Source organism: Ambystoma mexicanum, chromosome 3q, assembly GCF_040938575.1.
Source record: "Ambystoma mexicanum isolate Mex_15411 chromosome 3q, UKY_AmexF1_1, whole genome shotgun sequence".
NCBI lineage: Eukaryota > Metazoa > Chordata > Amphibia > Caudata > Ambystomatidae > Ambystoma > Ambystoma mexicanum.
The window spans coordinates 774,492,036-774,519,110 of record NC_090926.1 but is presented as its reverse complement, the minus strand read 5'-3'; the positions used below and the strand labels follow the sequence as shown (position 1 = coordinate 774,519,110).

At 44.7% G+C, this 27,075-nt stretch overlaps 1 protein-coding gene across 5 annotated transcripts in view; it reads left to right on the top strand.

Annotated features, from left to right (window-relative positions):
• TMEM94 (transmembrane protein 94) overlaps window positions 1–27,075 on the top strand; it is a 2,019,771-nt gene that overhangs the window by 321,462 nt on the left and 1,671,234 nt on the right. For all 5 annotated transcript variants that reach the window (XM_069654803.1, XM_069654805.1, XM_069654804.1 and 2 more), the window contains exon 6: window positions 20,046–20,245. In XM_069654803.1, the coding sequence (XP_069510904.1) occupies window positions 20,046–20,245 (200 nt within the window). The remainder of the gene's footprint in view (window positions 1–20,045; window positions 20,246–27,075) is intronic.

Genomic DNA, 27,075 nt, shown 5'->3' with positions numbered 1-27,075 from the left:
AAAACATAAGCTTTGAAAAGAATCAATGAGTATTGTACATTATATGAATGTTTATGCCTCTTCCACATAATCTGCAACACACAAGGGGAAATGCCATTGTGGACATATCCAAGGCCATTCCCCCTTCCTCCCCATTGAAGCCTGCCAGACGGAAAGCAGAGGCCTGTGCTGCTCTGCCTCACCGCCCCCAATTCGGCTGGAGCTGCTTCAAGCATTCACGTTCCCCCGCAGCTCCCAGGGCCGCGGCCAGCCACCTGAATTATTTACAACCCAGCAGTAAACCCCGGCCATAAACGCAGGCCAGAAGGTGCCCTTTCTTAGGCTCCACGACCCACCAGGTTAATGGCCCCTGTAAAATTAGGACACCCAATATTATAGCAACACTGTAGGAACACATTCATAATGACTTCTAACGAGACATGATAACTTGGACAGCTCGCCCCTTGCCCTGAGACCCAACCCTGCGACCTATGATACCCGGTCAACAGGACGATGGTAACCATGTATTACCAAAGGACCCCACTCTAGGTGCATTCCTCCTGTGTTGCATTAACCTGTAGAATAACATATTGGAAGATTTACCGGGGAAGATAATATTGCAATATTGAATGAATGCAGTGTGCCAAGCCAAGAAAGACGTTCATCAATGACACTGGCTATGCCTGGCACAACAGCACCGCCCGGATGAGCCCAGCTGACCTGCCCGGCCCACGTTGGCAACCAGTGACGTCCACCAACCACGGCGCACCACATCACAGATGCACCTATAGTTAGTCGTCGCCACCCAATCCCCACAACATGTGCTCCCTATAGTGTGTAGGTTCTTGTGACGTATTTTGTAAATATATACGCCTGTCTTTGCTAATGTCAGACAGAGCGCTCTGAGTTTGCATGCCCTATTTCGACTTATATAAACTCCCATTAAGCTCACCCGCACTTTGTCCTAACCTTATTCCCTCTGGGAGAGTCAGTCCATTATTGTCTCTCATTGGGCGGAGGATCGCGCTAACAGGGAGACGCGCGCCTTCACCCTAAAGGCTTTTCCACCCTTTGTATGGGGGAAGAGTGTTCTAATCATGACGACAACACAGTGGCCATGCATTACCTCAACAAAAAAGGGGGGTAAGGTCACTTCCGTTGTGCAGAGAGGCAATGCAGCTCTGGTTCTGGGCCATCCAGCAGGAAATTTGGATCTCGGCAGTTCATCTGGCCAGAGATGAAAATGCGGTGGCAGATGCTCTGAGCAGGCAGGGCACGATCTCTCACGAGTGGGAGTTGGCTCAGGAAGTCCTTCAGGAGATCTTGGCCCTTTGGGGAACCTCGCAAGTGGATCTCTTTGCCACCAGTGTCAACCGGAAGTGCGAGAGATTCTGCTTAAGGGAATTTCCTCCAAGAGGAGCTTTAGGAGACACGTTTGTGGTGGATTTGTCATTCCCACTGCTGTACACGTTTCCTCCAGTCCCCGTCATTCCTCAAGATTTGCAGAGGTTCAGTTCCCACATGATCCTCATTGCTCCAGATTGGGCCAGGAGAGTGTGGTACCTGGGCCTTCTAGAAATGTTCATCTGCCCTCCACGCCGTCTTCCCTACCGAGAGGATCTGCTTTCGTGCGCGAGGGGGGGAGGGGGTTAGAGGGGGGTCAGGTTCTCCATCCAGAGTTCAAGACTCTCAACCTTCACGCTTGTTATCTGAAAGGTTGAGGTATAAGGATTGGGACCTCCCGGATGATGTGATGGAGGCGCTGCTTTCGGCCAGGTGGCCTGAAACAAAATCCGTGTACCGTTGCCGTTCTGTGACTGGTGCAGAGGTCACAATGTTGATCCTTTTCAGTGCTCCATTCCTATGGTTTTGTCTTTCTTACTTTCTTTGGCCCACAGGGACCTTTAAGTGGGTACCATTAAGGGTTACCTGGCGGCGCTGTCTATCTTTAAGCGCTCGTCTGAAGAATGTTCTTAATTCAAGATTCCTTTGATTTCTCAGTATCTTAAAGGACTGACTAATGCATTCCCGCCGTCTCCTTTCCATGTGCCGGTTTGGGATGTGAATTTGGTTTTGAAATTTCTCATGGGTGCTCCGTTTGAACCTTTGCACTCTTGTCCTTTGAGATTACTGTCCTTTAAGACTGTGATCTTGGTTGTGGTTACTTCCGCATGCAGAGTGAGTGAATTGCAGGCACTTCTTTACTGTGTTTCACAAGGACAGGTTTGTACTGCGAGTACGTCCCTCTTTTCTACCTAAGGTAGTATCTGAATATCATTTGAGTCAAAAGGTGGTTCTTCCATCTTCCTACCCTCCTCCTCATCTTGGTAAGGAAGAGGAGTGACTCCATCGGTTGGATCCTAGGAGAGCTATGAGCTTTTACATTTCTAGGATGTCCAGGGTCAGAGTGGACGATCAACTCTTTGTAGGATATGCTGGACATCGATTGGGCCAGGCTGTTACCAAACAGACCTTGTCCTGGTGGATTATCCTTACCATTAAGGAGTGTTACCGATTGGCGAGTAAGGACCCTCCTGAAGGGTTGCGAGCTCATTCCACTAGGGGCGTGGCTGCTTCCAACACCCTCCAGCGGGTTGTTCCTATTAGGAATATTTGTGATGCTGCTACATGGGCTTCAATCCACACCTTGGTTAAACATTATTCCCTGGATACAATCCATGGTCAGGATATGGCCTTTGGGAAGGCGGTTCTTTATTCCTCAATCTAATTGGGTACTCTAAATTCTTTTCTCTCCTCCATTTACTGGTACTGCTTTGGGAGTCTGTCAAAGATGTGGAATACGTTGGAGGACACAACCCATTCGAAGAACATGTTACTTACCAACTAGTAACGTTCTTTCGACTGGATGTTCCTTCAACGTATTCCACATCGTGCTCCCAGCCTGCCCCTCTGGAGAATTTCCTATGCAATTACAGCTTCTGTTTCCGCAAGGCTAAGTGCAGTCAAGCAGGTATGAGACTGGTGCCACACGTTCTGAGGGAAAAAATTTAAACTGAGGCTAATGGCACCGTGTGTCCTATTTACAACATCCGGTGACGTCGCCCTCGACGGAGGCCTTCAGGGGACATCGACCCGACGTCATCGATGCAGGATGCCCTCTGCCGAAAAAAGTTTCCGAAGTGCACAGCTGTGGACATTACATGTCAAAGATGTGGAATACGTTGGAGCAACATCCAGTCGAAAGAACGTTACCAGTTGGTAAGTAACTTGTTCATCTCATGAGAAATTCACTATGCCTTCTACTGAAGATGCCCTGCCCCTACAACATGCTGTCCCAAGATCAGGGGACAACACTGCACCAATACCCCCAAACTCTCAACTTGGAGTTCTGGTGTATCCAGCTGCCTCAAAGGTGTGTGGACGTTCTTAGAGAAGTGCGAAACCTAATCCCAGGCACTGTTATTCGAGTAAGTGGAAACGTTTTGTCATTTGGTGCAATACCAGATGACAGTTCACCCACACATAGTGCTTTACCTAAATCGCCTCTTAGACTGAGGACTAGTCTTTCCGTAAGATTTCCTTTAACTCTTTAGATTGCCAGGTATACTCTCCTGCCAGGAATCTTCAATCAATCTCAATTACCTAGTATACTCCTCTGCCAGGGTTTCTTTTATATATTGGCTTATGGTAACACTTGTTCAAACTTCTCCCCCACACTGGCATCTCATGCACCAGTATTGGTTTGGGGGTTCTCTTTGTACTGTGTATTGACTGCATTCAAACATTCTTCTATGCTCTTCATCATTGGCAATCTCTAAATTTATCAAATCGGACCACCCCGGGGACCACAGCTGCTTTGGGTAGACCCATGTCCAGTGAAGGACAGAAACCGAAGACTCTGCTCCCGGCTCCCTCTCCGTAGGACACTTACGAGAAGAGACCCCCAACTCTTGTCTCCAAACCATTTACCAGCCAGCCCAACCCCCGACACAGCTAAGACCTCAAAAGCAACTCTCAGCATAGCTAAATGCCCTACCATCCGAGGTGTTCTCATTAATGCTCATTCTCTGGTCATCGATGTGCTTGAGATTGCAGACCTGATCTCATCCAACGACTAACACTTCCTGGCCATTACTGAAACCTGGCTGCAGCAGGCCCGGCACTATCACTAGCCATCCTAGTTGGCTACTCAAAAATAAGGAAAGACAGAGACGCAGGCAAAGGAGCCGCAGTAGCATTCATTGCTAAAACATCCTTAGGCCTTAGAGCCACCCTGTCTGCCAGCCTCCTAACTACAGGAATACTGACAGTCAAGATCCGCTCCCAGCGTCTCAAACTATTCTTATGCGCCTTATCTGCAGGCCCCCAGGTCACATCTCATCCTGCAGGAAGACATTAACAACCTCCTAACCAACAACCCCAAACCAGGATCTCAAATCATCCTGCTTGGTGACTTTAACTTAGGTCTCCTTGACCCAAATGCCTTCTCTCTGGAAAACTGCATCTCCCAGCTTGGCTTCAACGATCGCGTCATAGCACCGACGCATAATAAAGGCAGAACACTGGATTGGCTGCTAGACTAAAACTTCTCTACCACCATCCTCCAAAATGAACCCACTGCTTGGTCCGACCACCATTTCATCTCCTTCTCCATCCAGGGGGATGCACCTGTCAGCCCTAATACTGCTATCGCTCCGCAAACCCTTGCCAGAAACAACCTTAACATAACGTTGCAAAGCTTACGCCTGCTAATCCATAATATCCTAGAACCTGCCAACTACACAGACATAGATGCAAATAAGCTGGTCGACTTCTACAACAAAACACTTGAAGCAGCAGTAGACAGCGTCGCTCCCATTAAACTAACTAAAGCTAATCCAATAGCCCATCTTAACAAGTGGTTTACCCCTGAACTGAAAATCCTCGAACGCCAAAAGAACGGCAGAATCCACATGGAGAAAAACGCCTAACTCTACTAACAAAGCATTCTTCAATTTAGCCGCTTCTGCCTACAAATCAGCTATCCTAATTGCTAAGAAAGAGACCTATGACAACAGAATCCTTAATGCCAAATCTAGGACCAAGGAGCTCTTCAATATCCTTAGGCAACTTGAGTCACCATCCCCTCCTTCAGAAGCTTGTGTGAAAGACGCAGACTGGTGTGCAAAAATAAAAAAAGCTCTCGCAGACAAAATTGCCTTGCTCCAAAATTTAGCAAAAAATGAACAGGTTGGCCAAGAATGCCAATACCTCCCCACCTCCTAACCACAGGGCCCCTGTATGCCCACCCTTCTACTTTTCCCTAGTCTCACCCAAAGAAGTACAAAATATCATCAAAGGCCTCAAACCTTCCAGATGCCATGGGGGATCTATGCCCAGCCACAATCATTCAGGAAGGCGCCAATGACTTGGCCCCCTTCATAACTGCCATAATCAACTCCTCCTTTGAAAATAGCTCTGTACCCAACAGCCTTACGGAGGCTTGGGTCATGCCCCTCTTACATTTTTTTTTTTAAAACTTGTTCCCTAATACTCCTACTAACTACAGGCCCATCACCAATGTTCCTTACATCATCGTAAAGATTTTAGATAGAGTGGCCTATCTACAAATCCAGAAACACCTGGAGGACAACAACCTACTGATCCTCTGACAATCAGGCTTTAGGCCAAGGCATGGAACCGAAACAGCCCTCCTGGACCTTAAAATCCAAATGGATGAGGTGAAGGACAATGGCAAGTTGGTCATGCTCTTGCTGCTAGACCTATCGGCAGCTTTTGATCTTGTTGATTCATGATTTATACTTGGAGATTTAGGCTTGGATGGCAGACCACAGTTTGTGTCTCAACGAAAAGAAAACTGAGCTCCTGCTCGTCGGATCCCAACTACTACTAAACAAATTAGACCTTCGATATGCATCCATGAACATTGATGGAAACCTGATCAAAGTGGCCAAAGAAATCAAAACATTACGGTCTGCTTAGACTCCACACTCTCACTGAAAAAGCAAGTGAATGGCACTGCATCCTCAACTGCCTACACCAATAAGTTGATCGCATGTCATTCCTCTCACCCAATAGTTGCATTACCCTATCCAGAGCAGCAGTGCTATCCAGAATTGACTACTGTAACACCCTCTTCCTAGGCACCTCTGAACGTAACCTTAATAAACTCCAGTTTCTCCAAAGCAATGCCTTAAGATCTGCCTTGAGCATCCCTCGATCCACTCGCATCACTAGCTTCAGACAGGACGCCCACTGGCTCCCAGTACAGGACAGAATCACCTTTCGGTTGCTTGTTATCACCCATAAGTGCCTAACGAACACTGCACCCAAGTACTTGGCAGTTAAATTCAACAAACACCACTCAGCTAGACCAACCAGAGCCATTTATTTGCACTGCCTCACCATTCCCAAATTCAATCTAAAAAAGGCGGGCGGAACGAGTTTTCCTGTCCTAGCAGCCAAACAGTGGAATGCCCCACCCCTCAACCGCTGAATGGAACCCTCGTTCTGGACCTTTAGAGCCAAAGTTAAGACCTGGCTCGTTGATAAAAGTTTCTAACGTCTGACTTACTCGCATCCAAATACTCTGCCTGCTAATTTTCATTGTATTTCATTTTCTAACACTTAACAACTCTGTATTGCAGCACACTTTATCTAACCAGAGACCATCATGTAACCCCAGTCGTTCGCACTTATTGTTGTTGTTGTTGTTGCTCTCATATACTCTATGATATATGCATTTAACGTTTGCTCTAAGTCTCTGGCGCCAAGTTACCTCAGGGTTTGGTGCGCGGTATAAATAAAGAAACTAAACTCACCGGTCTCTTCCTGCATCTTCGACTCAGCCTGCACCTTTGTGGAACATCTGCTTTGTTCGCTTTCCAGCCTGGAGTCAGCTGAGGTCTCTCCAGCATTCTGTGCGGCTCTCCGGGCACACGCTGGTTTCCTCTCTTGTTTTGGACAGACTAACGCTACTTCCACCAGCGACCTGGGCCTGACACCTAGGAGCTTCTCCTGCTCGTCTTCGGCATACATCCTTCTGTCCCAATACATTCTCTGTGTGTCTTGCTCTCGTGAACCTCCTTCTGGGGTGGACTGTTCTCTCCTGCACTGTCCAGCTTCTGAGTGCGGTCACCATCTTTAAATGTGCTGCGCAATGTAGGCTTTGAAAAACAACTAGCCTGCACGTTGTACTTTGGGCCCTTTTTACTTTGCACAAACTCTCTCATCCTCCTTTTGTCTCAGTACCTGAGGGACTATGGGATTTGGAGTTGCGATGAATCCTGCAGAGCCATCTTTAAACCCCAGCGTAAAGTCTCCTCCCATGTGGCGAGGGGAAGGCAGCCGCTACCTGATCCTAACCCTGGGGGTGGCAATATGGGGGAGGATCACGTGGGAGGAGACAGCTGTCAAGGGGAAGTGGTGACTCCGCTAGGAGAGATGCAGCAGTCATCCTCTTCTGAGGATGAGATGCCCCGGATACCTAAATATCTAAAGGCATGCTGTCCATGTACAGCTCCCTCTCTTAGAACTACCCAAAACACAGAATAGGAAACTCTGCCTAACAGCCTAAGATGGTACATTGGGGGGTTCAGCAAGTCAATAGCACAACCTCTAATTGTTCTGATTCTACCTTTTTATATAGCGCTGTTCACAAATTAGGTAGAATTAACAAATCATAAGAAGACAAAACACATTATGGACTTCAGGTCCCATAATGCCTTTGGTACTGGGACGAGGAAGAGGAACTCAGAGTTGATGAAGGATCAGTGGTCTAGTTATTGTGGTAAAAAGTACCTGAGCGGGACCTTTTTAAAAGTAGAAATGAGTTTGTCGTGGGAAGCAACAGAGGTAGGAAAAGGACTATGAGAAGCTAATGGTGTAACTGAGGCGGCAGCAGACCTATATGCAGGAGACACTGTTGATGCAGTTGAGGCCAACTTGGGAGAAAATATGTGGCTCTGCAGAGAATGCTCAGTTGGAAGTGACTCTGAGGCAAGCTATGCCGTGTGGGAGACCAGCTCCCCACACGCTGCAGACCTCTCTGATAAAGAAGTTCAACTGGAAATTATATGGAGCTGTCAGCGCTCCGCTGAAGGACTGTGCATACCGTGGCAGTCAGACCGGAGCTGGCAGAAGCGTAGATGGACCTGAGGAGATCCACTGCAGCACCCGCGAGTCCGACGAAGACGCAAAGGAAGACCGGTGAGTTGGCCTGAAGCAGGTGACCCCGGGGCGCTCCGAAAAAGACGGCTAAGCAGAACTGATGATTTTGAATACCGAACAAATGAAATGAAGCAGACTGGGCGCAGCTCCACTAAGAGGAGATACTGATTGCGAGATAATTGTAACCTACCTTGCCAAAGTAGTAGAATGATTCCAAGGCAGACTGGGCGCAACTCTCCGAAGAAGGGGTACCAATTGGGAGATCATTGTTACCCACAGTGCCAAGGCCGAGGGAAGAGTAATAGCAGGGCATCCAGGGTGCAACTCTCATGATAAGGGATATCAATTGGAAGATCATTGTAACCTGCTTTGCCAGCAGCCAAGAGGTTGCATAAGAGTGCACAAGCTGCAGGAGCAAAATCCTCCTTGTATTAGCTACCAATGGGGAGAACACTGTAACCTGCATTGCCTACAGCAAAAAGGCAACCAAAGAATAACACAGACGTTAAGAGACTATGCAGTTGTTGTTCAAACCTCCTCACTTAGGACCCTGGTGTGGAGAGTTTTGGAACAATCCTTACCACTGAATGCAATTATAGTAGTAGGAGTTTTAACCCTGGCAGGCGAGTCAACCAGGAAATGGAACGTTAGTAGTTAGTCCTGGTATGCCAGGAAGATGATGATGTGAAGTATGACGATGGATGTAAAAAGTGTGTTGAAATGGAACTTGTTAAATTTCATCACCTTGTCTTGATGAACTGTTGCATTAAAGAAAGTGAATTTCAAGCTATCCTGACTAAAGTGTTTCTTGTGAAGAAGTATGATGTGCTAAAGTTTGCTTGGCCTTTGGGAAGAGAACAATTGTCTTGGTTTACAAACTTGTGTATGATGAGAAGACCATTGTTTTGCCAAGCAGGAGACAGTGGAAAATAAGTTGCTTTGATTTATGGATAAGCCTTTGTACAAGACATTCATTTTGCCAAGTGGAAGGATATATTGGATGGATAAAACATTTGGTATTACATTGAATGGAACTTTGTTATCAAGAGCTTTCTTGAAGCTGAACTTTAAACAAAGTATTCCTTAATTGATCCAGGGGAAGGGAACCCAACACTGGTCACAAGGAATGCTCTTAAAAAGTTTTAAGTTTAAATATCAATTTATTATTTTGTGGAATTGAGAACAGCCATTCAATCCTTGTATAATTTTGTTGTGTGTTTTCGAGTGAGGCACAGAAACCCTTTGAACACTAGGTCATTTTTCGTTAGTCTTAGTTTGTTCAGCAGGAACCTCATTTTTAGGCTGGGGAAAGAGGCGCTTGTCTCACCTCTTTTTATTTAATAAAATTGCAACTTGTTAGAAAGCTATACCTTTGTGTCCGACTCGCATTTCTGATCCCCCTCCACCTCCCCCCCCCCCCCAGTCCCTAAATGTCATTGGGTTTCTACTTTTCAAATGGTTTTTCTCAGGATAAGGTATATTAGAAACAGAAGGTTGTATATGGTGAGGTGTGCGTGATGGGGACTCTCTCAGCAAATGCCTTAATAAAAAATACATTGGATGTCGTACAGACTGCAAATAGCAATGTTGCGTTGCAGCTGCTGTAAAGGCACATGCTTGGCAGAGGTATACAGGTTTTCACCTAGAAACACAGGCCACCCTTATTGATAACCCTATGGAAAAACTCTTCCTTTTTTGTAAATATGTTAGCCAGGCCCTCAAAATAGGCTTCGATTGCTAAGGTTTGCTCTCCCTTTTTGTTCTGGTTGTTGATCATCCAGTTGTGGTTCAGGCTTTGCTCAACTCCAAACTGGATTACACTATTGCTATTCTAGCAGGTATTCCACAAAGGCAACTTTTTTGCCTACAATCCTCCCAAAATGCAGAAGTCTGGCTCATCCACCATGTGCCAAAATGTTCTCTGCTCTCCCAGTTTCGAAGATCTCTCCACTGCCAGTCAAACAGAGGATTGTACCTTTCTTCAAATGTATTTGTATATTGGCATTGGTATTTCTATATTGTCAGTATAGTATTTGTCTGACAGGAATCATCTTTATCGGTCAACACATTCGTTCGGTCAGCAGACCATCATTTGCTGGTGGTCCCTACAACATGTATTTTTCTTACAGAGATCTGCGCTTCTCTGTTCTGGGCCCTCATCTCCGGAACTCTTTTCCTATTAGCCTGAGAAGTATTTAGTCCTTAACTCGCCTAATGGAAACTCTTGCAACTCACCGTTTTAAATAATAAGTCATTCCTTTTTTCCTGGTGACGTTCATTTTTGAGCATTTCCAACCTGTGACGACATGGGGTGTACTCTGCATGGCCTTGTGTGTGATATAAATATATCAAATCAAGAGAGCATGAAACACTTACAGCTTTAGGCCAAATCAGATTGGGCGCCCATATCAACGCAGTGGGGTGGCATCTGATTGCAGACATTTTTGTGGGCAACAATCGCACACATGCAATACCCCCACAACTGTGTTCTCAACAAAAGTATGGAGGCCGGGGCAAGGTTCTGTCTGGGGTACAGTCAGGCTCTTGCCAGTCTCAGTACTTGTCACAGCAATGATGCCAAGGAACGGGAAAACCAACTAAAGTTGCTCCCTCTTTCACAAAACAAGTACGCGTGTCAAGTCATCTGTCAAGTCATCTGCGTGTTTCCCCCATTAGGGGAAAGATAATCACAGTCACCCACTAATGGGAGGGTATCACCACTTGCAAGTGGGTGTTGCACGTAATAAAGGAAGGGTACTATATCAAGCTGCTTTCAAGACCTCAAGTTTAATCACCTCAGCACAAAATGCTACCCTCTGAACACTTCACAGCTTTTTTCGCAGAAGTGGACACTTTTAACCAAATTCAATTAAGGTAGGTGGTAGAGCAGTAAAGTAAAAGTCTTCAGGATATGGGGGAGGTGCAGCGTTACACTCACACAAACGGAGCACTCTAATACATCCAATTAAGTTTAAAAATATGTTATTTATTGGGCCTGAACCCACTCTGAGCCGTATCCCATGGTTTCACCGACAATAATTACTTCAAGGTAATTTACTTTGAAATAATGACTTCGAAATTACTTCAAATAATATATAGGTAGAGGTAGGTTGAGGGGTTGAAAGGGGGTGGAGAGGGGTTTGAGGTAGGGGTAGAAATGAAAGGAAAAGGGGGGATTTGAGGGGGTCCCCAATCCTAGTCAAATTTTGAAATAATTACTTCATAGTAAATTACCTTGAAGTAATTACTGTCGGCGAAATGACATGGAACCCTCTGAGCAATGAAAATTACAGGTAAATAGTCCTACTAAATCAGCTATATAAACATGTATGCATTCACTGTTGGCAATCTCTCTAGAGAACACCCATATTTTGCTTTTAAGACAAAAGTGATTAGAATATCAAACATGGAAAACTTTGTGTAGTAAAGCTAGTGAAGAATAGTTGGGTAATGAATTTGAAATTCGGGGAAACTAAAGTAAAACCCAATGGAAGCCGTTTACCATGTCTTAAAAAATAAGGTGCCTAACACTTAAGAAGGCCTTCCTTGTTATGGTGAGTAGGCCTAGTGCCCTTAACAGTCACAAGTCTTTAAAGTGAACAAACAAGTATTGGCAAAGCCAACAACAGTTGAGGAAAATATTCCAGTGATGTAGAAATAAAGGTATGCTGAAAGGATTTGGAGTCCTCTCCCAATCCCACAACTAGAGGGGAAGCAATGGGTGATCCTTGGCCAGAGCTCAACAACGCACACAAGCAAGGAAGAGGTAGGGAGAGGACTTTGCAACCCTATCGATCGCCCCCTTTACTCCAGTTCCACTAAACGCCACCCCTAGGTTTCCCAGATCCAGTGGTCCACTTACTTTGATCGTTTGTTTCGTTGCAGGAGGTTCACAAATCATGTGTGCATTGGTCGTTTTCTAATTTTGGTTCGGCTAGGCAGGGATTCTGAGCTCTGACAACACGTTTCCTGATGCTTTGCAGGTGGATGACCCTAGAATGAACAGATCATAAGCCCCACAAGACAGGCAGCATCAGAACACTACACTCTGGTGACTCAGTTGGCAAAGACAAAGAAACTGCTCCAAAAGGCCTAACTTCAAGGTGGAGAGCTTCACCTGTTTGAGCACTATTCTTAGGCCACAAGATGGCAGCCTGTGAAGTTCCAAGCCGAAACTCAGAACGTGGACAGATTTCTCTTTTTTAATTTTTATTTATTTATTTGTAATGCGCCGATAGCTTGCGAACATCGCGGCGCAACAAGAGACACTAGACATTGGAACAAAAAAAAATCAAAACACTAACACAGGACACTTGTTAAGACCAAACAGGAAAGGACCGTCTGCCTAACTAAACTATTGGAGTTGGATTTACTTAAACAAATGAGTTTTCAGTTTTTTTTCTCGAAATTATAGGTATTTGGACTATAGTCTCAGGTTTAATGGTGGTTTGTTCCAATTAGCTGCCACGGCTGTAGGAAAAGCTTTACCCAGTCCCTTGGACCGCTTGTGTGGTACAACAGCAATTATGCCCAAGGCCGGTCTTAATGCTCGCCCTGGTACATAACGGATGATCTTAGATTTAAGATAAGCTGGTGCTTTCCTGTGAAGACGTTTGTGGACCGAAGTCAAAACCTTGAATTGTATTCTATCTTCCACTTTTAACCAATTCAACTCCTTTCTGGCACTGCTGATCTGCTCAGACTTGGATTTTTGTTTGACTATCCTCACAGCGATATTCTGGATTAGCGATATTTGGCAATGCATTGCTTGTTTGCACCCAACATAAGTGCATTTTCATAATCCAAACGCAAGTGTATGGTTGCTCTTGCTATAGTAGCACAATTGTCTTGGCTCAAAAAGGGTTTGATGGCTCTCAGTAGCCTCAGGTAGTAGGAGCAATTTTTACTCAAGTATAGTGCTTGGGCATCCGCGCTCATAGAGGCTTCCATCATCCCCAATGTTTTTACCTTACCCACTACATGGATGTGAGTATCTTTGATAAGGAATGATTTGTATTGAGGGGTTAGTTTGGCCCTGGCTTGGTGGGACCCGAAAACCATCAACTTAGTTTTCTTGCCATTCAGGCACATCCAGTTTTGATCCATCCAGGATTCAATGACATTGTATAATGTTGTCGCTATCCGTCACACAGTCCCTGCTTTACTGCACCACCAGTATCGTCAGCTTAGTTGGTAAAATAAGTGTTGAAGTTATCCAGGACCAGGCACAGGAATCGCAGATATAGATTAAAGAGCAGCAGTGATATGCTTGCTCCTTGCGGGACGCCACAAAAAATGTTCGATGTACCGATGATGCCCTGGCTGCAGCTTGTCAGTCCACATGATGGTTCTGGGACATTTCCGAATTCTCCAAGGGGTCTGGACTAGTTGGTCAAAGCACCAACAAGTGTCTTCAGAAGATCCTTCCAGTGGGACAGGGCTTCACCATGTCTATGCTAGAGGCAATGCTGCAAGTCTTTAATGTGTATCCTCGGATTTTCGGCTGGCTGATACTTTTTGTAGGAGTCTATGCTCCAAATGACGGTCTGAAAAACGGATGCAGGACTCCTCCAGGCCTACCAATGATAAGGCTCTGCACCATTCAAACTGGTAAGGGCTGTCCAACCATAGAGGGCCACTTGCTCCGTATCTGCCTAGCAATAGACCTTTCCCCTGGCCTGAATGTGAATTGGGACTGGACAGTTCCAGCGCCCACATCTGACCAAATGCTTGCAACGGCACATTGCCCAGGAAAGTCGAGGTTTTTCCCAGGAAAGGGCTTATCTTAAGGCCAAAAGACAAGATAGCCAAAAGACAGGACAAAAAGGCGTGGCACAGCCATTTTGAGAATATGGTACTTAAATGGTGCTTTCGGCTCTAGGATGGGTTCTCAACACAGTACTGTTTTGTACTTGCTTTTAGGATCCCACTTTGAACGAATGCATAGGGCATCCCTTAAAAACCTCACAAGGTGGCTTTCCTCTGTGCCATATGTGATGAATCATGTGATTGTCACTTCTCCCCAGAAGAGAGCCTTTCCCTGTGAGGCTATGGAGGTGAGCCTGCTATGCAATACCTTCCCTATGGGTAGAGGTAAGCGGGACCTAACCGTGAGTGACTCCCCCTATGGGACAAGGACTCCTGTTCCCGTCAGGAACTCCCTGCCCAATCCCCCTACCAACCTGACGTAAAATCTGTTGACAGAGACTATGAAATATCAGTGGATGTATGCTATTGTGATGTGGAAACTTACATAAAGCTTGAAGAAAATTACTGAAATAGAACTGCAACAAGGAAAACCACTGGAGAAATAACAAACAGAAGTGGGACATAGAAGGGCTTCTGTCCCAGCACAGCGTCTTAAGTATTGGAGGACAGAAAGCTTGAGAGCGAGAGACCCGATTGTTTCAAATCACCTGCTGGAGTAACGCTGACGGACGCAAGCAAACACTTCTTTGTAAGCTCGAAGGAAGCTGCAGTGGACAGGTGCACAAGCTGGCATGTTCGAGAAGCAGGCTAGAGAGAGCCTATAAATGAGTCCAATCCCAGGAGGAAGTGGTGGCTTGGCCGGGGAGACGGAGAAATCCCTTACCAAAGTCAAGACTGCTTTTACAGAAGTACACCAAAATGTGCCTAGAGAGGAATGTGAAACGAGTGAAAGAGCCACCCTGACAAGAAGGAAAGAAAAGACAAAGGGGAACGCCAACCTGTTGACGCAGCCCCATTATAAGGAAGGTACAGGGACAGTGGGAGACGCGGGGAGAGGCAACTATAACGATTGGTGTTCTCATTCCAGTGACAGAAACTAATATAACGATTGAGACACTCATACTCGTCCCAGTGAGAGGGGAGTTGAGGAAAAGAGACCGATCAATTGGGAACAGATACTTGTCCCAGTGGGATAAAAACAGAGAATAAGAGTGAGATACATTTCTGGAAAAATCATACTAGTCCCGGTACAACGCAGAGGAATGCGAAAGGACATTATCACGGGAAAACTCATACTCGCACCAGTGAGCTACAAAGTGGTAAAAAGAATACAAACCCTTACTGAGAAGTCCTTACTCATCCCAGTAATGAACAAGACTGAAAGTTATAAACAAGTGCTGACAAAGTTTAAGGAGAAGGAAAATTCTAATGTGAGGAATGTAATTGATACTAATCAAGAAAAAGCTTGGGCATTGAAAGACGAAATACCTTTTAAGGTGTGAGAAACCAAGAGCAGAGAAACCACAAGTAACAAGAGCAGATCACATCTATAACATATCAAGATGTCAAGACAAGCAAGAGAAGGAAAGAGGGAAAGTCCCATTGAATTAATTGCACTGCTTGATCTGAGACATTACCAGAAACTACTTGAAAATACAGTATTGAAGAAAGTTGATGAAAAAGCAGCCCAAAGAAGGGAGTCATTCTCCTGTGAATTAGGTTATTTTGTTCAGTGGTAGGGCCAGATTAGCTCAGTTTCTGGACTGTAGACAGACTGATTTTTGACTATCAGACTGACAAGCAGTTAGTTTTGTTAGGTAGGGATATCCATAGTTTAGGGGAAGTTGGGCATTTTCATCTTTTTATTTAAATGAACACTAGTCGCAAATGGAAGTAACAAGTCTATCTCCTTCTTCTGACCCGCTAAACTTTAGTCCCTCTCAGTAGACAAGCCTTTTGTTTTAGTACACCAAGACAATACTACTCAGAGCATACCCATGTTTTTCACAGAAATTGAATTCCAAACATGCAATGTTAATCAGTCTATTGTGCTAGCAGCTTTCCTCCACAGCCTTCATACCTGATTGAGAGGCTACTACATATGCTGGATGTGCAAAGATCAGTTGCAGTACATCTGGACAAAACAAAGTCACTGTGTAAACCTAGTTATTTCTTGTTGTCTTTTGCAACAGGGTATGTGGCAAGTCTTGAGTCAAGGGACAGACACAGAGGCATGTTTGTAAGTATCCTTTCAAAAAATGCCTTCTATTTCCCTATACTTGGGGACTTTAAACCTTATTCTAATAAGAAACATATCAGAAGGGTACTTGTTAGGATGTCAGGAGGTCTCAACATAAATATAGTTCTCTCTGTCCGGTAATCCTACCCTAACCTAGCTTCTTGCCCTATCTCTATAACAGAAAACTGCAAAATAACAGATTTTGGAGAATTTCTCAAAATAAGGGATCGTTTGTGGTTTCTGACCCCAGCACCACCACCCACTTCTTTTGGACTCGTAGTCTGTTGCCTAGATACACAGTTCACTTTGAACAGATCAAGGTACTTCTGAAATGTTGTGCCAGGCCCCTGCCAGGTCTCTCTCTCTTCCTTGTCAAAAGGTGTCAGTCCCAGTCTTTCTCACTTGGGGAGGAGACAGGAGGGTGGGACTGTCGTCTTTTTTTGTGTTTTTCTTCAGTCTGTATTTCTCGAAGTCTTTTCGTCCCCACTCGGGGGCTTTGCTACTTCTTGTTCCGTACTCTGGGGCGTTCTTCCTTCTCACGATCAACTCTGGGTTTCTGCCTTCTATCCCCAACATGGGCTCCTTTCTTTCTCCCCCTATACTCCAGGGTGTCTATTTTTTCTCCACCGTGTGGGGATGGTTTATTTGTCCCTCTCCACTTTGGGGCTTCTTGGTCTTTTCCCCATGTTGGGGCTTCACTGTTCTCTCCCTTCCGTCCTGCAGCACAGACCGTGGATTGAGTCTGGCGTGCTCCATCTCTGCTCGGCTGCACCTACTCTGGCCCTTCCAACTCACTTGAACTGTGTGGGCTTCTTCTAATGGTGCGTCTGATCAGTTCTTTAACTGATGCTCCTCCATGGGGAGTGTTCCTCTTGCTCCTCCGTTGTCTTCCCAGGAGGACTGGGAATAGTTTGAGTCAGAATCCAAACCAGCCATGACATAAAGGGTTTAGGATGTTCATACATCACAGCTCCTACATATCTTACAACGGTTGTAACAGCTGGGGGGCAAGGGGTGGGGTGATGACTGTTACCCCTTTCTGGGTATTTCCTGTCCCCTAATTAGGCGTGGGGTTCACCTCTAAAGATATCCCGCTTTCCCTGTCCCCTAGGCAAGCTCACCTTTGGGAAGAGGGGACAATCTCCTTGGAATCAGCACAGGCAGGAGGGGGGGGGGGGTACCAAGTCACTAGAAAGGGCAGTAGGAAGAGAATGGTTCTACAGATAAAATATACTTAGATGAAGATACACTACATCTGACTATATGGTGGCAACTGCACTTAGAAGAAAAATGAGAAATGATACCCCAGGATCAGAGGAAATCTCGGGATCAGAGGAGAATTAGAAGGAAGAATGGCATATCTGAGAAGAAATGAGTTTGTACGCATGCCCATGTGTGCCAGAGGCAGGAAAAGGGCGAGGGAGGCTGTTAGGCAAGATTGTATGCAGTACCCTGTGGGAGACTTCACCATCCTTGTCCTCTTGGTAATTGTTAACCCAACCTTTGGTATAAGCATGTACTACACAAGTTGGTAGAGTGACTGAGCAGCCAGGCTTATCTCAAGAGGGGTTAGTGTGACCTGTAGGGTTATAACATAGAGATTCACAGTGACAAGTATCCAAATAAACACTTACTCTCAAGGTTTCTTGATTTAGCAATTATTTTTTCATTTAACAGTCAGTTGAATAAGCCTTACTTAGGAGGGAGCAAAATATGTAACACAATATTATACTTCAGAAATGCACCCTCTCCGTTTCAATAAATAAGTAGATACCCATTTGGGATGGCACACAGATACTTCCTACACCCTGAGGTGACTTAAATAACTAGGACACTATGGACATTGATATATCACTGGCACATTTAGAGCAATACTGAGGTTAGTGTCAAATGGAAAAGATGAGGGAATAAAACAATGGTTAACAAATATTCTTAAGCAGGTAAGTACTTTTGAACCCTCCAATGCAAAGTAAATTAATCCTTTCCTGAAGGACAGTTAAAGCACAAAGTCAGAGGTAAGAAGAGTCTTTCAGGGAGCTAGGACAGCCAACGTTAATTGAGCTAAAGTTTAGGTGAGCTGAAGTACATCTTGCAGATAGATAAAAAGTATTGCACAATGTTTTAGAAGTCTTTGTAGAAAATTAAATCACTGAAGGGCCACAAGCTGGGAGGCTTGTGAGGGGCAAAGCTGCAAGCAACTCTGCAAAAGCAACCAAGACAAGTCTCAACTGAGAGCTAGCAAGGCTACACAACAAGAGGCAAGTCCCCTTAGTTTTACAGTACCTTTGGCTTGAAGAAAGTGGTTCCTGCTGACTTCTGTTCCTCTGTAGGTCTGCAGATCCTGTTGTTCCTGGGCCTCAGTTGTGGGGACAACAGAGAGGACGTTTGGGGACTCCTGCACTAGGATGTCCAGACGAGTTCGCTTTGGGGTTGATTGGTCCCACCAACCCAAGGGGAGAAGTCGTCCGTTGCAGGACTTCTCTAGTCATGGCGAATTCAGAGCTTCAGCAATGCAGCAGAGCTTCACCACAACGGTCCAGGAGTTGCAGCAAGCGTCTTTTCCAAGTTCTTCTTTTTATTCCTTCGTCCAGTAGTCGACTCTGCCTTCCAGGCCAAAAGCCTCGACTTTTACGCCCGGTTTCTCCCATTAATTCACAGTCTAATTTTCAATCCCACAACTGGGTGGCTGTCCTCCAAGGACAACCAGCTGGCCAATCACCTTTGGGTGCATTCCTGTAACCAAGAGGATTAAGCACAGGGAGTTTTGGGCACCTCCCTCACTTCCTGCCCTGCCAGACAGTTTGGAGCCTGAGGCGGGCTTCACCAGTGAATCCCACCAAAGAAAAAACCAACAAAGGGACCAAACCTGGTTTGGGGCACAGAGTCTATCTCAAGAAGACCTTTCCAACAAGAAATGGTGAAAAAAGAAGACTGGGGCCATTTTGACAAAATGGGCATCCATGGGTGCTTTACTGCGGCTGCAATTGCAGCCCGCAGTAGAAACACTCAATGGTAGTAAAAAGTAAACCACTTCCACCAGCCATTAATTGTAGAAAGGGTAACATTAAAAAGGTTACATGAGAAACTAGGCAAAGGGATACTAAGTAACCCCTTCAGCACCCTATTGTAAGATGGTGTGTGCTGGGTCTAGAAAGCTACAAAATGTAAGTAAAGTCAATTTCGCTTCACTGCTCTTGGCAACAGTAGTTTCACCAAGAGAAGGTATTTAAACCTTTGGGAAATCTAAGAGACTTCCCTGTGCCACTGCACTGAAGGTGCTGTGTGTCGCAATGTAAAGATGATGCCTGTGGAGTTTGTCAGACTCCAAAAACATGGTCCAAATCACAGAAAAAATACATGAGAGAGTGGGGGGAAAAGGTCTCACTCTCTCCAGGTTAGAAAGTCCAGCAAAAAGAGCTGGGGATCTCGAAGGTAGAAGGGAATTAGCAAATTTCTGAGAATTCTCCCTAACAATCGCTCTCACCCCCCCCCCCCCTACCCCCTCGCATCCCCCCCCAGACTAAAGGACAGGAGGATTTAATCCACTACTGGATGAATCTCCTTACTCCATTTGGTCATACTTTCTGGAGAGACCATCACCATTTTTTGGTGATTAAACCCTGACCTGTGTTCTATGGTGAAATCAAACCCCTGAAGGCTGATTGACCATCTTAACAATTTAGGAATCTCCCCCTTCATCTGCATTAACCATCTCAAGGGTTGGTGGTCTGTTTGAATTACAAAAGTAGATTGATACAAGTATGGTCTACACTTCTTCAAAGACCACACAATGGCAAAACATTCATGTTCTATGGTTGCCCACCTTGTTTCTCAGTCCTTCAGTTTCCTACTGATGGAGCAGATAGGGTATTAAATGCCTTTCTCATCCCTTCTTTTACATCTTAATATTGTTTTCTGAACGCTCTTTTCCACAGCGCCAGTCCCTAACGTGCTAAACTGTACTCTGAATGTGTTTCTTCTCTTTCAGAGGCATTGAAGGATTTAAACTTCCACTGGGCTGACTCGTTGTATCCTGACCTTCACATGCCTTCTGCCCCTTCCTGGTCGCTGCACTGGGCTTACCGGGATGGGCACCTGGTTAATCTGCCCATAAGCCTTCTTGTGGAGGGGGATGTTATTGCTCTTCGACCTGGGCAAGAGTCATCTGCATGTCTCCGAGGCATTAAGGTGAGGAGTATGGTTGATTAAACTTTTTTGTATGAACTTGCGTTATGGAAGAAGCATGCATACGTAAACCCACCAAATGCACAGGTTTTAAGGAGCGGAACTGCACTTTGCTGTGTTGTTCAGGTGCTTGTTGACTGTGCATTCCAAGGAGAGTTGGGTTGGTGACACTGTTTAAATGTCTTCTTCTAACTCAGCCTAACCTCGCCTGTTGATTTTCATGTCTATCATAATTTGTCTCTAGGCATTCAGACTTCTCTTGTGAATATGAGAGTGTCCCTCTTCAGATTAAAGATCCAAACTCCCCCTTAACACTGCTGAGTGCTATTTGACCAGAAACCAATATTCCCTCTTGTAGGGGTCAGAAGTGGGAAGAACCACATTAATTGCTGCGTGCGTTCTCCTTTTGTAGTTTCCGCAAAGTGAGAGGGGTAAGCGTGTGCCCGTTGCAGGCGCTCTGATGCATTACACCATAATAAGAGGGTTTATTGGTGAATGCATTTGTATCTGGACATAATAAACACAGATCAGGGTTAAAAGACCGAGGTAGAAATGTTCGAGGGAGAAAAGACCAAAGATTATTTTTCCAAAATAACATTCTGTCTTTTCTCCTCTGAACATTTCTGACTTGGCCCACAGACCTACCCCCACCCCCAACAAACCCCCACACCTCCTACTTACCTTGCTTCCGACTTGCTGTGTCCCTGCAAAGCCTGTTCCGTTTCATTTCCGTGATCAGGAACCAGCGCCGCAGGGTCCTTTTCTTTTTTTTTTTTGGGACAGCTGCAGGGGACACCCCGCAACCCCCGCTCACATATGTGGACACCCCCGCATCCCTCACCACCAAATGCGTGATCTGGTCAAACATTTCGGCCGTTCGGAATTTTCAAACGGCCGAAATGTGGCCAAATCACACATTCTCGCATTCAGTCATTTTTTATCAGTCATTTTGGCTGATTACATAAACACCATTTTCTGTATAGGCGCATTATAAATACCCAATAAATAAATGGTGAAATGGGCCACTGTCAATCCTGCATAGTCTGCCCTGCTCGTCCCCTCCTGCTAAAACATGCCAGAGTCTCATTACATGCATTACATTTGAGTCCATGTGTTCCACTTGCCAGTCTATTATGATCAGACAAGCATTGGGAAATGGCAACTGAACACCTTATGAATGAGCTTCCCTTTGTGCAGCCAAGGGACTGTTTATCACCATGACAATTATATTGGTCCTGACATCCTAGGTATCTAAGAGTGTCATTGCTTAAATGAAAGGTTAGATGACTTTGGTGTAACTGCAGTGACAGAGGCATCCAATAGCACACAGGAGTTGTCAGTGGAATTCAACACCTTTAGTAAGTAAAAGATAGTTTGGGATCAACCCTATAGGGCCCGGGGTCGTATAATATAAATCTATAAGGGATACTTGAACTAAGGGGTGGGTGAGTTCTGTGTGATTGAAGAACTTGTGTAAAGGAATACTGATCTTCCCCTAGATTCCCTAAATAGTCTACAGTCACTGGGATATAGCGCTTCTTGGCTCAAACCTAGGCTCAGGTAAAAATCCCCCAGCTACATCTTGGTTTCACAGTCCCATGGATAAAGCACCAAGTTTTCTTCTTGTCTCTAAAAATGCCAGACCCCAGGTTATAGCATCCCATGTCAGCAGTGGCCAGATATGGGAAAGATCCATTGAGCTACCAACCTTGTTCCAGAACCCAACGAGCTCAGCTGAGAAAAAACTCCATACACTAGAAGGAAGGAGGGTGGTCCTTTACTATGTAAACAAGACCAGACCGCTCAGGAAAACAGACCAACCTTTTGTCTCTGTAGCACCAGGCAGAGAAGAAGACCACATTTCAAAGAATGCCATCTCCAGATGGATAGTCAGATGCATACAGCTCTGTTACTCATTATCAAGCAAGACACTGCCTTTCACACCAAGAGCTCACTCTACAAGGGGTACAGGAGCTACTTTGGCTTTCATTGCAAATGTCCCACTAGACACCATTTGCAAAGCAGCTTCATGGAGCTCAGTACACACTTTCACTCGGCACTGTTGCATTCACACACATTCCAAAGAAGATACACACGTGGAACAAGCAGTTCTAAAACCTCTATTTGCTGCTGGACCTTCTTACAACCCACCACCTTCTCCAAACACTGCTCGCTAATCTGTGCATAGCATGTGATCTAAACAGATGCCACAAGCCTCAGAAGGGATACATTACTCACCGTAATCGTATTTCTGATGCTTGTATCTGCTTAGATTCACATGCGCCCACCTTTCCTCCCCTTGGAAAGACTGTGCATGGATGTTTGTATGAGCTTTATACGATCATATCTGCTTTAATATACCTGTACATGTACTACACTTCATGCTACCTCATGTCAGAAACAAAACAATCTGAGGGACCTCTGGGACCTCGATGCGTGAAGGACCATGGGTACAGTGGATGTCACACTAGGGATAGTATTACTGGCACACCCTGTCGATGTCCCTTTTCGAGTTTCGGAAACAACAACTGGAATACTCTGCAGCTTCCACTAGATGTCGCCTATCATAACATGTGAATCTAAGCATATACAACCATCAGAAATATGATTACGGTGAGTAATGTATCCCATATATATCCAAGAAAATATAGTTTTAACTCTCAAATGTATTTCCATCAAACCAACTAGGTACTACTATTAGGGGTGGACTCACGGACTGTTGCCCTGTAAGCTAATAGGTCATTCCTTTCTTTACGAGTGTTGGCATCTGTTCTGTAACTGCTTTGTGTTATTGTTTTCATTCCCGTGCTGTCAAACCACTACAACAATGACTAAACTAAAGGCAACTTCACATATTTCAATGCATGATAAAGTTCATAAATAATCAAATTTGATGGCTGTTGCATCCCTGGTTCGCGCTGGTCTCGCCTGTGTGACCTGCGCGAGCCCCTGAACGTTCTATCAATGACGATGGGCTCACTTGAGAGGCTCTGCTCTGCCGCCTGCCATCTCTGCCCCCTCCGCTCCGTACCCTTAATAAATATCGCAAACATAACTTCTCTACGGCTAACATTTAATTCCCCACAAGTGGCGATGAGGATCCAGGAACGAAGGGCATGTCAGCGGTGGGAACTGAGTTTAGTGTTTAGACACATTGCTCTGCATGCCACATGAGCAGTTACCGCCTTCTCTCTGAAAAAAAGGACAGGAATTTTAACCCTGTGAGTGCTGGGTGGACTAGAGCTAATTGAAAACTACTGAAGGTCGGTAAGGAGCATCCGGAGTGGGAGAGAGGCTGATGCTATTAAAAACAAGAAATACAAATAATAATTAATGCAATTTAAAAAGAAGAAAAGAAAAATAGAATGCTACCTACATTTTCTTACATGGTTTTAATGAGGAGCTGAAGGAAGTTATTGTGGCTGCTTTCTTTATTTTACTGTTCAGTGTGAGGTACAACGATAGAATGCACCACATAGTAATTTACATTGCAAATCAACATGGAGGGGGACAGAGCATATGAGAGGAGGAACTTTAATATGGCTGTACAACCACCTATACCATTTTTTACAGTCTCCAGGAAACCCCAGCATGAAATGGGAATTGTGGCAAGAATTGTTTGAGGCCTACCTAGATGCACAGAATGGTGAAGTTATTAGCTTTAAAAAAATGTCATTGTTGAAAACAGCGATTGGAGTTGAAGTTGTGAGGCTCATGAAACACTTACCTCCTGTTAGGGAGGAGGAAGATAAAGATCTATTTAACATATGGATGTTGAGGTTGGAAGAACGGTTTGCCGAAAAAACAAATGTAGTTCTTGAACGGTTGAATTTTTATTCAAGAAAACTGATGCCTGGAGAAGGTATTGATGACTATGTGGGGATCATTAAGAGGTTGGCTGCAAAATGTGAATTTGAAAAAATAACTCCAGATCAAGTGCTGCAGGATCATATATTGATGAATGCTCTGAACAAGAAGATTATAGAAAGACTTTGGACCGGTGCCAATCTGGATTTACATTCTACAATAGAAGTAGCAATCGAGCATAGAGGCTTCAGAGCTAAGCATTAAAGCACTCAAAAGGGAGAAGAAAGAAGACTTGTATGCCATTGGGCCAGTGATGAAGGTGATACAAAGAGGAAGGAGAGATGTCCAAAGTTCCTATATGCATCAACAAAGAGGAGAGAAGAGACATTGCTTCAGGTGGGGGATGGAGGATCATCTCGTTAACAAGAACTGTCCTGCTTTAGAGAAAGGCTGTTTGAATTGTGGTCCCAAAGGACATTTCGCAAGGATGTGCTATGTGAGGCATAAGAACAAAGTGCATTACATTGAAGAGAATGCCGTCAGCAATGAGGATGGAGCAGTTGATTATATTTTGATGGTGAATTGGAGGTCTTGATCAGGACTATCGCAAAAGACCTTGTTGCTCGGTCTCATTTGATGTACACAAGAAGAGATTAATGGCCAACTCATGTTAAAAGTACAGCATTTTGGGATGGGAGGATTTTAAGGATGTTTTTGGGGAATGTAAAATGTTCAAAGCTGACATTATTCTAGGAGGATATGGTGGTTGCAAAATTGACATTGTAGGTTATGGGTTCTGCAACATCAAATACAATGGCATGAAAACAAGGGCTAAAGTATATATGGCGGATTCTGTAGCACCTATTCTAGGATAGATTCAGCAAGGACAGTTACAGATTAAGTTGCATCCTGGGGAAGATGAACAAGGCGGGAAGGATAAAAAATATGATTAATGCCTATCCAACATTGTTTAAGAAGGAACTGGTTATGTTGTGCAAATTTGTGTATGAGATAAGGTTGAAGGAGGGTGCATTGGCCATGAGACGCAAGGTGTGCAAAGTACCCGTTACAGTGAGGAAAGATTTGGATTCAGTATTGGAGAAGATGGTGAAAGATGATATCGTGGAACCCATTGAGTGTGCAGAATGGGTTTCTCTAGTGGTTCTGACAAGAAAATCGGATGGAAGTATCAGGTTATGCGTGGATTTGAGGGATGTGAATGAGTTTTTTGTGGCTAATTGTCATCCTTTACCTAATTTACAAGAGATGTTAACATTATTGGGCAAGGCGAGAGTTTTCAGCACCTTGGATATGACGAGTGCGTATCATCAGGTGAAGTTGCATAAAGATTCTAAACATTTAACAGCTTTTGTAATACCTAATAGTTTGTATCAATTAAGAGAATGCTGTTCGGCTTGTCGAGTGCCTCTTCTGTGTTCCTGAGAATTATGCACAATTGCTTCAAGGGATTGCAAGGCGTGGTGGCATTCCAGGATGTTTTGATTTATGGTAAGAATGAGAAGGAGCATGATCGGACTCTCAAGGAAGTTGGAAGGTAGCAGCATGACACTAAAAGGGGAAAAAAATTGTTTATTGTGAATGAAGTAGAATATTTAGGCCACTGCATTTCTGGGAACAAAACAAAATCATATTGATGCAATACAAGGAGCGCCCACTCCATTGAATGTAGAACAGTCATTTCTGGGGTTAACAGAGTTTTACTTGAGATTTGTGGATCTTTTTGCAGACAAAGCAGAGCCTTGAAGAAATTACTTAGGAAGGGTACCGTATTTAGGTGGACTGAAGTGGAAGAGAGATATTTTCAAGATATTAAAGAAGAAATTAAAATGGAGTTATCACTGAAAAACTTTGAAAGCGGAAAAGATGTGCGTTGAGCGTGGAGGCGAGTAGTTACGGCTTGCGTGCTACTCTATCGCAGAAGGATAATGGACAGTTACAGGTGGTACCACATGCGTCTAGAATGTTATCTGTGAGGTAATGGAAGTTTTCAGTTCTTGAAAAAGAGACCCTAGCGTGCACCTGTGCAGTTGAACATTTTAGGATGTTTTTGTGGGGGACGGAATTCACTATCAAAACCGATCATAAGCCATTGTTTACATGTATTGGCGCCAGGAGGGGGTACAAACATATCTGCAAGACATCAGGGACTTGTATTCAAACTTCAAGGTTATATATTTAAAATGGAATGCATCCCGGATGTGCAGGCCGATTTGTCTGTCGAGATTACCAGTGGTGATGTCTGAAGGTATTATTTAGGAAGAGTGTGAAGTGGCTTGGATAGAGGATGAAGAGCAGATAAACATTGAAGTGGGGTTGCTTGGTGAGAAGGCAATTGCAAGAGATGAATGGCGTGAAGAAGGAAGGAAGGATGATGTATTGAGGCAAGCACGGGAATTTTGTGTCAAGGGTTGGCCTTCAGAGAGGGTCTTGAGAGGAAAATTGTACATGAGATTTCTGTTCAAGGTGATTGCATTGTGAGGGGAGTGCTGTTGATTCCCCCCAAGTCATTGAGAGTGAGAATAATTAGAGTAGCGCATGAAGGCCATTGTCACGTTTCGGCTACCAAGAGAAAAAGGGCAGATTTCTGGTGGCTGAGTATGGACTCTGAGATAGAAAAAGTTGTGAGATTATGCATTCAGTGCCAAAAAAGTGACACAGTCCTAACTACATGAATGAGTCCGATGACTTCTGTGGATTTGCCTGCAGTGCTGTGAAAAATAAATTGCGATAGACATTCAAGGTTCTTTCCAAGTATTGACAGAGCATTGCAAATATTTGGTGTGTGTGATGGACTATTACTCAATGTGGCCAGCTGTTCAAACCATGAAAAAGGTCCATACTATGAATGTGTTGACTCTCTTAGAGAAGCTATTTACGAATGAAGGTGCTCCAGAGAAGATTGTATCTGACAACGAAGTACAGTTTAAATCACGAGAGATGGGGACATTTTTGAGCGAACATAATGTGGAACATGTTTGTACATACTTGGTCATGCCATCGACATA